Source organism: Oncorhynchus mykiss, chromosome 6, assembly GCF_013265735.2.
Source record: "Oncorhynchus mykiss isolate Arlee chromosome 6, USDA_OmykA_1.1, whole genome shotgun sequence".
Lineage (NCBI taxonomy): Eukaryota > Metazoa > Chordata > Actinopteri > Salmoniformes > Salmonidae > Oncorhynchus > Oncorhynchus mykiss.
Genome location: NC_048570.1, coordinates 79,882,928 through 79,899,546, shown reverse-complemented (window position 1 = coordinate 79,899,546; position 16,619 = coordinate 79,882,928). Strand labels below are relative to the sequence as shown.

General features: G+C 44.2%; 2 protein-coding genes across 5 annotated transcripts; one reads left to right on the top strand and one right to left on the bottom strand.

The window, feature by feature from the left end:
- Positions 1–1,195: 1,195 nt before the first annotated feature.
- LOC110514990 (zinc transporter 4) lies at positions 1,196–12,033 on the bottom strand. 3 transcript variants are annotated; one of them, XM_036981059.1, is made up of 8 exons: positions 11,904–12,033; positions 10,322–10,875; positions 9,367–9,513; positions 8,941–9,094; positions 5,175–5,403; positions 4,530–4,635; positions 3,695–3,829; positions 1,196–3,215 (listed from the first exon to the last, which is right to left on the bottom strand). In XM_036981059.1, the coding sequence occupies exons 2-8, from the start codon at positions 10,731–10,733 to the stop codon at positions 3,061–3,063; spliced, it is 1,338 nt and encodes a 445-aa protein (XP_036836954.1). In that variant the 5' UTR covers positions 10,734–10,875; positions 11,904–12,033; the 3' UTR covers positions 1,196–3,060. The 3 variants fall into 3 exon arrangements, with proteins under 3 accessions (XP_036836954.1, XP_036836955.1, XP_036836953.1); XM_036981060.1 differs by lacking the exon at positions 11,904–12,033 and adding an exon at positions 11,465–11,606; XM_036981058.1 differs by lacking the exon at positions 11,904–12,033 and adding an exon at positions 11,348–11,580.
- LOC110518754 (biogenesis of lysosome-related organelles complex 1 subunit 6) lies at positions 11,543–15,055 on the top strand. 2 transcript variants are annotated; one of them, XM_021596194.2, is made up of 6 exons: positions 11,543–11,680; positions 12,624–12,724; positions 13,437–13,581; positions 13,923–14,010; positions 14,207–14,293; positions 14,521–15,055. In XM_021596194.2, exons 2-6 carry the CDS (start codon positions 12,652–12,654, stop codon positions 14,638–14,640), a joined length of 513 nt encoding a protein of 170 aa, XP_021451869.1. In that variant the 5' UTR covers positions 11,543–11,680; positions 12,624–12,651; the 3' UTR covers positions 14,641–15,055. The 2 variants fall into 2 exon arrangements, with proteins under 2 accessions (XP_021451869.1, XP_021451866.1); XM_021596191.2 differs by having other exon boundaries at positions 13,401–13,581.
- Positions 15,056–16,619: the final 1,564 nt, after the last annotated feature.

Below are 16,619 nucleotides of genomic sequence, written 5' to 3'. Positions count from 1 at the left end.
GGCAACAACCCAGCAGCAGGACCGCTACCTCCGCCTTTGTGCAAGGAGGACCACTGCCAGAGCCCTGCAAAATGACCTCCAGCAGGCCACAAATGTGCATGTGTCTGCTCAAACGGTCAGAAACAGACTCCATGAGGGTGGTATGAGGGCCCGACGTCCACAGGTGGGAGTTGTGCTTACAGCCCAACACCGTGCAGGACGTTTGGCATTTGCCAGAGAACACCAAGATTGGCAAATTCGCCACTGGCGCCCTGTGCTCTTCACAGATGAAAGCAGGTTCACACTGAGCAGATGTGACATTCTGGAGACGCCATGGAGAACGTTCTGCTGCCTGCAACATCCTCCAGCATGACCGGTTTGGCGGTGGGTCAGTCATGGTGTGGGGTGGCATTTCTTTGGGGGGCCGCACAGCCCTCCATGTGCTCGCCAGAGGTAGCCTGACTGCCATTAGGTACCGAGATGAGATCCTCAGACCCCTTGTGAGACCATATGCTGGTGTGGTTGGCCCTGGGTTCCTCCTACTGCAAGACAATGCTAGACCTCATGTGGCTGGAGTGTGTCAGCAGTTCCTGCAAGAGGAAGGCATTGATGCTATGGACTGGCCCGCCCGTTCCCCAGACCTGAATCCAATTGAGTACATCTGGGACATCATGTCTCGCTCCATCCACCAACGCCACGTTGCACCACAGACTGCTTTAGTCCAGGTCTGGGAGGAGATCCCTCAGGAGACCATCCGCCACCTTATCAGGAGCATGCCCAGGCGTTGTAGGGAGGTCATACAGGCATGTGGAGGCCAAACACACTGAGCCTCATTTTGACTTGTTTTAAGGACATTACATCAGAGTTGGATCAGCCTGTAGTGTGGTTTTCCACTTTAATTTGTGTGACTCCAAATCCAGACCTCCATGGGTTGGTAAATTTGATTGCCATTGATAATGTGTGATTTGTCAGCATATTCAACTATGTAAAGAAAAAGTATTTAATAATATTTCATTCATTCAGATCTAGGATGTGTTATTGTAGTGTTCCCTTTATTTTTTTGAGCAGTGTATATTGGCTAACAGCTCATTTAAAAAGTTGGACAGTCATTTTAGCCAACACATGGCTAAGTCAAGGAAGTTTACCAGCAGCATCCTGTGTTGAATACCTCTGCTCTAGTCCCCTTTAGAAGCAGAACTAAACACAACTCTTTAGGTCGGTGTTCAAAGGAAGATATTTATTTCTAAATGTAACAGGTTCTTCATTCACATGTTTCCAGTCAATGTATCTGCCAGTTGAGTAAAGTGAAGTGACAGACTCAGACAGGTCTCAGTCTAGTGATAAAGTAACTCAATATTGATAACCATGACTCATTTAAACAAACAGCTGATCATGTGATCAACAGGCAATACTGCATCCTGATTTTAAGGGAATAGAAGTCTCAGTTCTCATGCCCATATTAGTTTAATTGGTAAAGTATGCCATTTGGGACGTATCCATACTTCCTTCTACGTAGTAGTACACAAGTGTGGATATTGGCGCAGAACCTTAAGTGTTCAGGTTGAAGTAATGAATGTGCAAATCACTGAAACACTGGTGAGTGCTGCTGTAGAGAGCCAAACCTGACAACGTGATCGACCAAATACCTTTTAACATAAAATAAATCAAACAAGAGCAACACAAGGCAGGTAATGCATATACTGATCTGATTTGCAGTTAAAGAAAATGTCATTTTAGTCTGTTCCAACCAACATGTTGATAAGCTTGGACAGGAAGACTGACAGTGGTTTAAGGAACCAACCAAGACCTGAAGACACAATGCCAAATGTATTTATATACCCACACAATGACTGAATTATGCATATTATAAATATTGGCATCTCACAGCCCTCAATGCTTATGGAATAATACTGCATTTCTGAAATGTTGACAGAATCAATCTGATAAGCAAATAAAACTGTCTGATATTAACTAGAAGCAGTAGTCATGCATTTCCCTACTACAGTACTAAACATGATTCATAGTTTCCTGATTTCAGCCATAAGTTACCTGTTAAAGAAACAAGTAAAACAAACAGAGTGTGTGGTCAGTACTCTAAATTCAGAACCCTTTTAACATAAACATCCTCTCTGTCTACTGGTTCAACACGGTCAGTAAAGGAGAAGGCAATATGGACACTCATCAGATCAATAATACAATCAGATGTATGGATTAACCTTATAGAGACGGCCTGGGCCTCATCTCTGGCTGTGCCTGAAAACGTTACTAGTTTCCAGTCCTCCCCCCTCTCAAAGCTCATTGGAGGTGGTCGTCAGAGGGTAGTACCTTGGATCCTCTCCGCCAATTAACTTTGAGGAGTTGAGGAAACAAAGACAGTGGAAGAAAGGATTGGACCGCTAGTAACATTTTCAGACACAGCCTCACATCAACCTAGTCAAACACCGATACAGGCCTCTCCACTACAAGACCAATACTAACTTCAGATAATCACAGTTAACTTGCATTAGTGTGCCAGACTTTACATACAGGTGCATATCTCATGTTAGGATTGGTCCTTAACAGGTCAGAGTAGACCCCAGTGGTTCTACCTTGTGAGGAGAGAATGACAGACACAGTGAATCTGAGGTTCCTCCTCCCGGACCTTCTCCTCCGATGTGTTTTGAGGAGGCGGCAAGAAGAGAGGATGCAAGGAATCAAAGAAACAGAATTGAGATGAGCCCACAGAGACACATTCCCTGTTGTCACTCCACTGGAAACAATAGAACAGCTACAGTCAACGTATAGAGTGCTCAAACAAACACGTTAACAGTTCAATTATAGAAGTACCAAAAAAAAGTCATAATGTTAAACATTTACAGGCTTTAATGGTGATTATTATAGATATTTTGTTGAAAAGTTAAGCTTTGTTCAACCCCTCTTCAGAAAACTTTGCAACAGCTCAGGAGGAATCAGCTGTCCTTTAAAAATAAAATGTGCATCTGACTGTCAGTCCGAATATCCTGGCAATGGCATAGACCAGATCAGTTCACTACGCTTTGGCACCAGTCTGGTTTAACGTCCTCAGACTGTCTTTAATTCAGGCTATGCGGTGGACTCTCGGCAGTGTGTACAGGTGCGTGTAGCCCTGTTTCTGTGTGTCTGGACCTGCACGGTGCACCTGGTCAGGCCGTAGGTGTGGATCAACAGGTGTCTGGCCTTGGCCTGCACGTCCTCCCACGCACTGGCACTAGAGGGCGCTAGAAGCACAATGCACAGATAGGTTAGGACACTGGCTCTTCATTTATCTTTACTCGATTCATCACATCCTCAACGCCTCCTTGTTAAAATCCATTATAGAAGTAGGTCCGAGGGGGAAGGACCTTGGAACTCCAACAGTTGAGAAGGGTCGAGGACATAGGATGTAAAGTATGTCACCCCTTTAGTCCCCCAGGGCTCTCGAGTGCGCAGCGGTCTAAGACACTGCATCTCAGTGCTAGAGGCATCACTACAGACCCTGGTTCGATTCCAGGCTGAATCACAACTGGCTGTGATCGGGAGTCCCATAGGACGGTGCACAATTGGCTCAGCATCATTGTAAATAATAATTTATTCTTAACTGACTTGCCTAGTTAAATAAAAATCACAGAGACTAATTGAGATACAACCAGAGTGTAGAGTTCCTAAACCTATCAACAGAATGCACGCCACATGCACAACTAAGTCAAAGGTCACTCACAGAGCCGCAGGTGTGCGAGGGCGGTGGTCTTGTCGCCGGTTAATGCCCACACGTTGAGCTCGTCAACTGATTGGACGTCCTCCAACTTCAGAAGGTCTTCTCTGATTCGCTCAACGTCCACATGCCTGGGTGCACCTAACAGCACCACACACTTTCAGTTTCATGAAACTCAGAGCGTTAACATTGTTTCTCTCTAACGAGTCTTGATGCCATGTACTGTAAGTTGCTAGCAAAAGACTTGTCCCTTTCATAGCGTGAGAACAATCTACTATTATTTAAACACTATGGGACATTTTTACAGATCCAGATTAGACAATTGAAAGTGTGTAAGTGCAGGACTATATATTAAAGCAGCTCTATATAATCATGGTTAGAGTTCATGGCAGTTTCAGACAGGAAGTGAATAGAATAAGCATCTGTTCTGATGACAGATCTGTCTGGTTAACAAAGAGCAGAAATATGTAGTGTCTCTCTGTCCCTCCAGGACATTATGTATTGATCTAGAGCATCGGTTCCTATTCCTGCTACTGGGGACACAAAGGGTCCTAGCAAACCAAAGGCTTGATAAACTAAAATGTGCCCCCCTTTACGCCCCCAAGACCAGGACTGAGAACCACTGATCTAAATCACATAGGTTAATACACTGGTTCCCAACTCCAGTCCCCCCAACAGCACAGTTTTGTTGTAGCTCCAGACAAACACCTGATTCAACTAATCATCATCCCCTCAATGAGTTGAATCAGGTGAGTTTGTCCGGGGCTACAACAACGTTTACTGTTGGGGGGACTGGAGGGAAACACTGGGCCAACTGTAATACATGTAGCCGTGGTCTCACCCTCGAGGACGATGACTCCTGTGTCTCGTATGATGCGTATCGTTGTGAACAGCACCAGGATAGAGAAGATGTAGGTACAGATGGGGTCCGCCAGCTTGTACTCTGGCTGGAGGGGGGGGGGGGGGGGGGGGGGGGCAAAGGTCAGGTCAATCTAACAGCTTGTACTCTGGCTAGGGGGAGGGGGGCAAAGGTCAGGTCGATCTAACAGCTTGGTCGTTAGGCTCAAACTGAAGGAAACAGACAAACAGTTCCTCTATGTGGACTCGTCCAATAAGGCAGCGTTTCCCAAACTCGGTCCTAGGGCTCCCCCTGGGTACAGGTTTAGTATTTTGCCGTAGCACGACACAGCTGATTCAAATAACCAACTCCTCATCAAGCTTTGAATCAGTTGTGTCGTGCTGGGGCAAAACCAAAACGTGCTCCCAAGGGGGGCCCCAGGCCCGTAGGTACAAAACCAAAACGTGCTCCCAAAGGGGGCCCCAGCACAGAGTTTGGGAAACCCTGCAATAAGAAACTAAATGTGCGTTTTCCATTGCATGGACTAATGAACACGACCCTGGCCCGACCAAGCAAGCCCTTAAACCATCCCATTCAGACCTTCAACATTAAACAGTTCCTGCTCCCAGGTCAGACGTTGCAGCCTACCTTGAAGCGTACGATGTAGGCAGCTATGAGGACCCCTATACTCTGGACCAGGTCTCCCAGTGCATGGATGAAGGCTGCCCTGACCGCCAGGCTGCCCTGGGGCCCCTGGGCTGGGGGTCCATCGTGGCTGTGGCCATGTGAGGGTGGAGGGGGAACCCCGTGTGAGTGACCATGACCCCCGTGGGAGTGGAGGTGACCGTTACCGGTCTGGTTCAGGAGGAAACCCATACTATATAAATAATTATGAGAGAGAGGAGAGAGATGTCAGTTTAACTTCTGGTGGCCGTTTATATACTACTACGTTTAATCATTACTATACATGATTGAGGCTACACTATCAATCATCTACACACGGCACGCTCATCAACACACGGCACGCTCATCTACACTTTACACACGGCACGCAACATTTTTAAAAAACCTTTATTTATACAGGTTTTCCCTCATTGAGATAACATCTTTTAAAGAGACCTGGTCCAATAGCAGCAGGGGGAACAACATTTCAGACAACTTACATGCACTAACACTACATTAAACAAACCTACACACACACAGTACAATGATATGTAAAAATAAAAATCATGACTAAAAAACAGCTGTCCTAAACAATTACACTGATATTTACATGGAACAGGTGTTTAAACTCCACCAACATGACTAGATCAAATGTTTAGGAGAGATTCAGGACCACGGAGCTGAGTAGCTAAAACTATTTCTACCATGACCGGTTCTAATTCTTGGTACTGTTAAAAGCGAATGGGACCGTAATTTATATTTATTTACCGACATGCAAAAAATAAAAGTGGCATTTTACCCAGTATGGTCTTATAAATTAGTGTATACCAGTGTTTAAGCCTACGCAAGGTCAATGACGACCAGCCAACAGCGCTGTTGAGATCACAATGACGTGTTAGACGTTTCTGATTTGTAAGGAACCTGAGGACTACATGATATACTGAATCAAATGCTCTCGGGGGTAGTGGTTGAGGCCTGCATATATAGACCACCACTCAAATCTAAAACCGGCAGTAATGTACATCGTACCAGCTCCCTTCTGGCCTCCAAAGAAAAACAAGCCTTATGCCGGTAATAAAAACCTATTCTCAGCTTGAACGTCCTTATCAAGTTCTCCACATGAACAGTGAAGCTCAGCTTGTCACCATCCCACACTCCCAAATATTTGTACACTGACTTGCTCTATAGTATGACATGATTGGTAACATGCCTGGCATTTGAAAATACCATGCATTTTGTTTTACCCGGATTCAGAACCAGCTTTAAAATCATACAGATTCTGTTGTATGATTTACATGCTCTTCAGGCATTTTCAAAAGCTAAAGATACTGTTCTTTATTCAAGTGGTTGTAGTGTATCATCTGAATAAAGAACAGTATCATCTGCATAAAAATGAGCATCCGCTGTTTCAATATGATCCCCAATGTTGTTCATATACAAAATGAACAGTGAGCCCAAAGGTAGACCCTTGTGGAACACCTGAGCACAACTCTATGGACAACCATCCACCATTACACATTGTGTACAATTTGATAGGTAATTTATAAACCAATCTAGAGCATGACCAGTAACTCCACAACAGCATGTTCCACAGTGTCAAATTCCTTCAACAAATCAATAGACAGACACACAATGTAACTTCTTATCAAGAGAAGTGGATGTCATTTAAAACCTTCAATGTTACTGAAACAGTGCTGTGGCCAGACTTAAAGCCTGATTGCATTCAGCACACGACACGCTCATCAACACGCCCCGCGTTATTAAACTACATGTGCCACGCTTAACACACCACGCTTATCACACTACAGTCGTGGCCAAAACTTGAGAATGACACAAATATTAATTTCCACCAATTTTGCTGCTTCAGTGTCTTTAGATATTATTGTCAGATGTTACTATGGAATACTGAAGTATAATTACAAGCATTTCATAAGTGTCAAAGGCTTTTATTGACAATTACATGAAGTTTATGCAAAGAGTCCTGGCATGCTGTCAATTAACTGGGCCACATCCTGACTGATGGCAGCCCATTCTTGCATAATCAATGCTTGGAGTTTGTCAGAATTTGTGGGGTTTTGTTTGTCCACCCACCTCTTGAGGATTGACCACAAGTTCAATGGGATTAAGGTCTGGGGAGTTGCCTGGCCATGGACCCAAAATATTGATGTTTTGTTCCCCGAGACACTTAGTTATCACTTTCGCCTTATGGCAAGGTGCTCCATCATGCTGGAAAAGGCATTGTTTGTCACCAAACTGTTCCTGGATGGTTTGGAGAAGTTGCTCTCGGAGGATGTGTTGGTACCATTCTTTATTCATGGCTGTGTTCTTAGGCAAAATTGTGAGTGAGCCCACTCCCTTGGCTGAGAAGCAACCCCACACATGAATAGTCTCATGAAGCTTTACTGTTGGCATGACACAGGACTGATGGTAGCGCTCACCTTGTCTTCTCCGGACAAGCTTTTTTCCGGATACCCCAAACAATCGGGTAGGGGATTCAGAGAAAATGACGTTAATCCAGTCCTCAGCAGTCCAATCCGTGTACTTTTTGCAGAATATCAGTCTGTCCCTGATGTTTTTCCTGTAGTGGCTTCTTTGCTGCCCTTCTTGAAACCAGGTCATCCTCCAAAAGTATACGCCTCACTGTGCGTGCAGATGCACTCACACCTGCCTGCTGCCATTCCTGAGCAAGCTCTGTACTGGTGGTGCCCCAATCCCGCAGCTGAATCAACTTTAGGAGACGGTCCTGGTGCTTTCTGGACTTCTTGGGCACCTGAAGCCTTCTGCACAACAATTGAACCGCTCTCAAAGTTCTTGATGAGACAATGAGATAAATGGTTGAATTAGGTGCAATCTTACTGGCAGCAATATCCTTGCCTGTGAAGCCCTTTTTATGCAAAGCAATGATGATGGCACGTGTTTCCTTGCAGGTAACCATGGCTGACAGAGGAAGAACAATGATTACAAGCACCACCCTCCTTCTGAAGCTTCCAGTCTGTTATTCGAACTCAATCAGCATGACAGAGTGACCTCCAGCCTTGTCTTCATCAACACTCACACCTGTGTTAACAAGAGAATCACTGACATGTCAACTGGTCCTTTTGTGGCAAGCTGAAATGCAGTGGAAATGTTTTTTGGGGATTCAGTTCATTTGAATGGCAAAGAGGGACTTTGCAATTAATTGCAATTCATCTGATCACTCAAAACATTCTGGAGTATATGCAAATTGCCATCATACAAACTGAGGCAGCAGACTTTGTGAAAATTAATATTTGTGTCATTCAACTTTTGGCCACGACTGTACACACTACATGCTTATCTACACACGCCACGCTTATCACACTACACGCTCATCAACACACTTTACACACGCCACGCTCATCAACACTACACACCGCACTTATCATCAACAACACTACACATGCCACACTCTAACCAAGTGAGTCACACACTTGAAAAGTAATTTAGCTCCAGTAGTGTGGAGTGGAGACGAGAAGACCTTTGGACTGCAGTAGTTTATGACATGTCATCATACACTGACTGTGGATCTTTTACAGCCAGACACACTGCTGTCCTTAGCTGGAGTCAAGGAAGCTTCATCATTCATTCAGTCTAACTGGAATCAGGAATCCCTCCCTCCTCCCCACTGTCAGGGCAGATGAGATGATGAGTGTTCTGGTGCATAATGACTGCTCTCTCTGTGTGTGAGACAATTCATGTGTGCGCATGCAGGTGTGTGTACTCAGCTACTCACACTAGGTTGACAGCGACCCCCACAGCTGCAGTGATGAGCATGGCATCTCCGTTGATTTCAAAGTCCTGACTGACAGTTCTCTGCACCGCCTCGTTCAACAACACCCCCGTTAGGATGTAGATGAGTAACACACTGATACCGGCTGAGACCACCTCTATAGGGGGTAGAGACACAGACCAAATAATATACTGGACAGCTGAATGTAATATGTTAACAGTTTACTGTCTGCATCTATTAAACAGGAGGCTCTGAAACAGTAGTAACCTCTGAGCTTCTCAATCACAAAGTCACTTTCCATACACAGTCTGAGGAGAGAAACATGATACAAGATCAAAACACTGCTGACCTCACATTCCATCTCAAAATTAAGATGCATCTAGAAAGTTCTGTTTATGGAACAAGAGGAGAGGAGTAACAGTAACGTACCTAGGCGATGCAGTCCGAAGGTGAATCTGTTGGTGGGTGGTTTAGCAGAAAGCCACAGTGCCAGCAGAGACACCACTATCCCAATCAGGTCAGTTAACATGTGGAGAGCATCAGTCATTATGGCCAGACTGTTAGCTACATAACCACCTAGAGACATTACAAATACATCATAATACATTATCGGCAACACATTTTCACTTAGGGCCCCCAAAAGGCTAGGGCCTATGACTGCACATGTGGGTATGGATGGAACTGGGTACGTAGACCTGAGCCACTGCTGCGTTCAGATTGTGGCCCCACCCCATCAAAGTTGCCTATCCACGACCTACATTATAACCTACTAATAAATTAGGCTACATAGTTAGCTGTTAGTTCATTCAAAACTGGCATTTCTCAGAACATAATCAAACACACATTACATTTCTCATCTTAGGTGTATGTGTGAATTGTTATGGCAGCAGGTGATTGTACACATACATGTATGCTAATATCACCATGTGTTGAACATTCCACCACTCTTCACCTGGGGCCAGGTATGAGGGGGGACGGGTATGACCGACTAAGATTACAGATCCAATCACAATGTTGATGTGGGAGATGTAGGATCTGAAAAGAAACTAACTGAGTAGTCTACAGCTGTCCCCAGCACTGGTCCTGGAGAGCCACACGTACACTGTGCAGGCTTCAGTTTCAGCCCATCACTAACACTCTTAATTCACCTAATAAAAGGTGTTGATGATTAGTTGGTTAGTGGAATCAGGTGTGCTCTAGCTTGTGAGTAGGTCTACTCAGGCTACTTCAGATTGGAACTTGGAAGTCAATGCTCCAAACATCATACCAAATTGATTTGATTGGAACTTGAAGGCCACAGCTTTAACCTCACAGTACTAACAGTGTATAATGAGTCTGTAGTCAGTACTGTAACAGACTAGTGTAGTGTGTTTTGTTTGCTCACCTATCAGTTCTCCAATCATGAAGAGGAAATACAACACAGAGGCACACGCCAACTTCTTCATCACTCTCCTCCGTTTAACCCCCTCTCTCTTCCTCGTGCAGCTCTCACACTGCGACCGGTCCATGTTGACACCGGGGCTCCCCAAACTCCCCGAGGACGAGTCGAGCAGCGAGTCGTCATCATCCACCACCACTGTGTTCACCGCGACGCCGTTCGACGGTGCCCCTGTTGCGTAGTCCTCCATCTCACCGGAAACCACCACTTTGAGTTTGTTGAACTTGGGCGCCTCATCCTCCGCGAGCTCGTCCCCAGAGAGGTCAAAGGGAGCCGTGTCGCTCAGGTCCCAGTCCTCAGGCTCCTTCCTAAAGGCGGACCGCACCTTGCTCATGAAGCTCACACCACCTGACATCATTAATGCCAGTTGTTGACAGTTCAGGAGCTGTTAACTTTCAATTATGCCGGTCCGAGCTTGGTGTGCTTCTCACCAATGTCACCGTCTTATAAAGTACTGAATCAGAGGTTGTGGCTGTAACGTTACATCGGTGTTGACACACCTGAAACGTGGAAATCATTAATCATTAGCAGAAAGAAAACGTCCTATCGTTACTTAGAACACACCCAGTGTCTGTTAAAACGACACAGTAGAATAAAGATACTTGATTTATTTTTTAAATGTAATATCGAACTGCACAACAGGTTGACATTTGTAAGTATGTTTCGATCCTCCGTGTAACAGAATATTCCGAGGTGGACATTGATTTAAGGTAGCCTACATATTCAATATTTCATGCACTGAAAACGATAACCATTCCATCTCAGAGAATTCTAATGATTCAATTGGGGATAGCAGCACCTCCAACAGAAAAGCACACAAACAATGCATCCACACTCGGCTGAATCAAAACAGCTTGCTAGTTGTCTGCATGCAAATTCCTCGTTGTCATTAAAGAAATTAACGTTGAAAACATATTGTTGACTACACAATAATGTCTGGCAACAACTAGCCGGTCCAACAAATCGATTCACCATTGACAGAAGAGGGGAGGCTTGATTGGTTAGCCAAGCTAGCTCGGAGACTCGAGTTCTGTTTTTAACTGAGCTGAAAACATCACATTCCTCTTACAACATTAGCGTTAAAATTACCGATCGTCAGCCTTTTCTAGGGGGGACCATTTCCTCACTGTGATTGTATTCAAAACCATTTCTCTAACGTCAACATCGCACCGTTAATAGTTTGAGAAACAAGTAATCAAGCTAAATTCGTTGAAACAGGAAGTTCAAACACAGTCACATGAGTGACGCCCTGTCACATGATGTTTTCCAGACGTTGCCATTCTTGATGGAGAGCTCGTTTCAAAGGTAAAGTGTTTAAAATGATCTGTATATTTTACAATGTAACATGATTGCCTCCATTTGGAATGACTTGAATGTGTTTTGCTGGCTTAGCTAACTGTAGAGTGGACAGCATTTCTAGATGTATTCAGAATGGCATAGCTAGCTAACATAGCCAGGCACCATAGCACTCTCCTAGACGTGCTGATATCAAACTAGCTAGCTACTATTTGATCTATTCTATTGATACCTGGTTGTGTTGTCTGAGTCAAGCATTCATTTACAAAGGACATTCAGCCAGGGCTTGCCAATCCTCCCCTGAATAGCTACTGGCTTTTCAGGCATTTGCTCCAGCCCTACTGTAACACACCTGAATCTACTGATCACCTTTGATCAGCTGAATCAGGCGTTTTAGAGCAGGGCTGGAATAAAAGTCTGCACACTTCTCCAAGAGGAAGTGGGTTTGCAAACCCTCAGTAGGTTCAAGGGTCCAAGTGGCTAACATATCCAGTGTTTCCCTTATATTAATTTAGCAGTGGTGGGGCACCATTTTTTTTAAAGTTAACTTTTAAAAGTTCATATTGTGTTAACTCATACCCAAATAATGTTGTTGACTCATCCTATACTTGTATTTGCATAAAATAAAAAACCCACCGTAAACTTTTTTTAAATGCTTGCTATTTTGTCATATAGTGTGATGTTATACTCCTCAGAAGGATGAGCTGGCCAATCAGTGGTCTAGAAGAGGATGAGCTGGACAATCAGCAGTCCACTTGCATTAATATTTTTAATAACCAGTATACGCCCACACCATTCCAATACAGAAAAGCTTTGTTGACATACTTAATTACCATTTTTTGGAAGGAAAACTATTTCACTGATATTGTAAGTAAGTATAGGTCATATTTCATAAAAATCTGGAAACACCAGGCACATCGCTAATTTTGCCGCGGCTGCTTGCTTTCTTTAGGCTGTAGAATCAGACAGTGACGAACAACATGGAGACAGAGGGGAGGGCAGATGAGAGTTCCTCGTCTCAGCGTGACCCTCCTCAGAACACTGGCAGCTACGGTAACTAGTAATGAGTTGCACATGCTTATCTCAACTCTGAATCAGACCCTTATGCCTGATTTGGACTACAGAACCAAACTGAACCAAGTTGAGAAGTACTGGGCTGGCCTGGTCACATATTCACAAGAGTTTCTGAAACCATGCTGGTCAAGACATTATGAAAATGAAATATTGGAGCCAGGACAGTACGGTTCGTGTCCACCCTAGAGTGTGAATCAGTCACTTTTCAGTGCTTTTCCACTGGCAGGCTTTGCACCAGTTTTTGGTCCAAAGATGTTTATTATAATAATAAAATAATTTGGTGTATGCTTACCTTATATTTGTCTTATTTGAATTGGAAATGTGTTCTTTGTATATCTTTGTATATCCCCCTCTCCCTGAGATACTCTCAGAGTGTGAGATCACGGTCAGGGTCTGCCATTATCAACGGCGGCCCTGGAGCAATTAGGGTTTTTCACCTTGTCGACACGTTGATTCGAACTAGAGACCTTTTGGTTACTGGCCCAACACTCTTAACCGCTAGGCTACCTGACACCTCCAAGACCTGTCCCAAAAAGCCCCAAAAAGTCTAGGGCCATGGACCTACCCTGACATGAGGTCAGACTGTAGGGAGTGGAACTGGTCTTTCTACATATGACCAGTTAGAATTGTCAGTGTGTTTGTTATTGCCCCTCAGAATTCAGCCTGACTCCCCAGGACTCTCGTCCTACAGAGGACTCCCAGCCTGCAGAGAAATCAGTCCCTATTGAAGAGGCCATTGTAGTGGACAGAAAGGCCATAGAGAAACTGACAGAAGGCCTGCTCTCTCACTACCTGCCTGACCTCTACAGCTCCAAACAGGCTCTGTTGGAACTCAAGTTAGTATTCAAATCACATCAGACATTAAAACAAACCCTTGGGTTGCATCCCAAACGGAACTGTATTTCCTTTAAGGTGCACTACTTTTGACCAGGGCCCATAGGGTAGTGCAATATGAAGGGAATAGGGTGCCATTTGGGATGCACTTCTTGTTTCCTCTAGTCCAGTTTCATCTTTCACTTTTAGTTTATTAGGAGGAGAATGATAATTCACAGATCACGTCTGAATTAGATTCTACTTTACAAGATAGTTAGTATTCTCTGTCCCTGTTACAGATGTTGTGGTGTGTGACTGTCATGTGTTTGTGGCTCTTATGTTCCTCTCCTTTCCTCTTGACCAGTCAAAACCAAGTCATCCTGCTGGACACACTGGACCAAGAAGTCACCAAATTCAGAGAGTGCAACTCCCTACTGGATCTAAACTCACTGGTACATTTGTCTGTCTCTCTGTCGCTCTGTCTGTCTGTCTGTCTGTCTGTCTGTCTGTGTCTGTCTGTTGTTTCTCTGTCGCTCTGTCTGTGTCTGACTGTCTGCCTGTTGTTTCAAACATACATAGCATCTGAAGAGAATTCTTTCATTGTCCACCTGTCCTGCTCCCTGTAGGACTGATGGATGTTTGTTTCAGTTCACAGAGGCCAAGTTTTATCACGGTAAACTGGTGAACATACGTAAAGACATGATCATGCTGCACGAGAAGACAACTAAACTAAAGGTGGGTGAATGTTTCTTTTTCCCCCCAGAATGGACTATTGTTGCTTAGCTATTGCTCACCACATAGTTTCTCCTCCACCTCCTCCATGCATTCTCTCCTTTTCTATGGTAGCAGTTGATAAGAAATGGTTGTTTTAAATGTACACTTAAATTTGAAATGACTGACATTGAATTGAATAGGAAACTGGGATGAAATGTTTTTTAAACCATTTGTCTCTCTGTCTCCAGAAAAGAGCGTTGAAGCTGCAGCAGCAGAGACAGAAGGAGGTGATGGAGAAAGAACAACAGAGAGAGAAGGAGCTGGAGAGAGAGAGGCAGCTGATTGCCAAACCTGCCCAGAGAACATAGAACCATCCATGAACTCTGTCCTAACTCTGTCACTGCCAACTATACTATAGAGCCAATGACGAGGGATGCAGCACACATGTCGAGGGCTCCGGTCCTGACCCCATCTCTGGTTGTTGAACAGTAGACCAACTCTATTCCTCAAGATGACACAGTTCATCCATGGTTGTCAGAAAGTCAGACATGATTTGGTCTCTTGTATGCAGAGGTGTTAGGACAAGTACTGCTTGTAGGTAGTTTTATATTCAGAGGTGTCAAGACGATTACTGCTCTTTGTTAGTTTTTGTGGCCAATCATGCTGTTTAGATCAGAAACAGCACACGCCAGCAGTGATTATTCCTCACTTCCTCCTAAATGGCTGTAATAATAGAGATGTCTGAGGTGAATAAAAGAGAAGAGCAGATGAAGTCAATCAAAATCAATCTGGTTTAATACAAATTGTAAAAGAGAGACTCCTCCAGCACAGAAGTAGAGAAAACGTCTCTAACCCGTTTCTCTAAGTGTGTTTTGAGTAAGTTTGAGGGGTGAATGCGCGCATATGGGGATGTGTGAAACTTCCTCCTCAGCATGAAGTGTCCCCACTAAGACGCTTCAGAATGGCGCTCACCTGTGCTAGCAAAGCAGAGGTCCTGGGGTTCCAGCTGAATTAGGAGGAAGTAGTACTCACTAAGACACGATTCTCATCACAAAATTGTCCAAGTTCAACTTTTCCCCTGATGCCTTGAGATGGATGAAATCATACCTTGAAGGCAGAACTCAGTGTGTCAGAGTGAGCAATGAACTGTCGCCCACTCGTAGCTATGATGTGGGTGTGCCCCAAGGGTCAATACTGGGGCCCCTCCTGTTCAGCCTGTACATTAATGATCTGCCTTCTGTCTGTACTGGGTCTGAAGTTCAAATGTATGCAGATGATACAGTGATACATGTGCATGCAAAGAGTAAACAACAAGCTGCACAAGAACTCACTACTGTAATGGTCCAGGTTACAAAGTGACTCAGTGACTCGTGTTTGCATATCAATGTGAAACAAACTGTTTGCATGTTCTTCACAAAGAGGGCAACAGATGCTACTGAGCCAGATGTCTATGTGTCAGGGGAGAAGCTCCAGGTGGTATCCGATTTTAAGTACCTTGGCATCATACTTGATTCCAAACTCTCTTTTAAAAAGCATGTGAAAAAGGTCATTCAAATAACCAAATTCAACCTAGCTAATTTCCGATTTATACGAAATTGTTTGACTACAGAGGTAGCAAAACTGTACTTCAAATCTATGATACTCCCCCACTTAACATACTGCTTGACTAGTTGGGCCAAAGCTTGCTGTACAACATTAAAACCTATTCAGTCTGTCTACAAACAGGCTCTCAAAGTGCTTGATAGGAAGCCCAATAGCCATCATCATTGTCACATCCTTAGAAAGCATGAGCTCTTGAGTTGGGAAAATCTTGTGCAATACACCGACGCATGTCTTGTATTCAAGATCCTTAATGGCCTGGCTCCCCCTCCACTCAATATTTTTGTTAAACAGAAAACCCAGACATATGGCAGCAGATCCACAAGGTCTGCCATGAGAGGTGACTGTATAGTTCCCCTAAGGAAAAGCACCTTTAGTAAATCCGCTTTCTCTGTGAGAGCTTCCCATGTCTGGAATACACTGCCATCAGACACACATAACTGCACCACATATCACACTTTCACAAAATGCTTGAAGACATGGCTAAAGGTCAATCAGATTTGTGAACATGGTCCCTAGCTGTGTGTTGCCGCTTTCCATGTTGTCTGTTGTCTGTAGCTTGTGAGGTGTGGAAACACTTTGTTGCTTTTATGAATTTTGTCTTGCTGCTTTTTGTTTTATGTTGCTCTGTCTGTATGCTACGTCTTGCTTGTCCTATGTTGCTCTGTCTGTATGCTATGTCTTGCTTGTCCTATGTTGCTATGTCTTGCTTGTCCTATGTTGCTATGTCTTGCTTGTTCTATGCTGC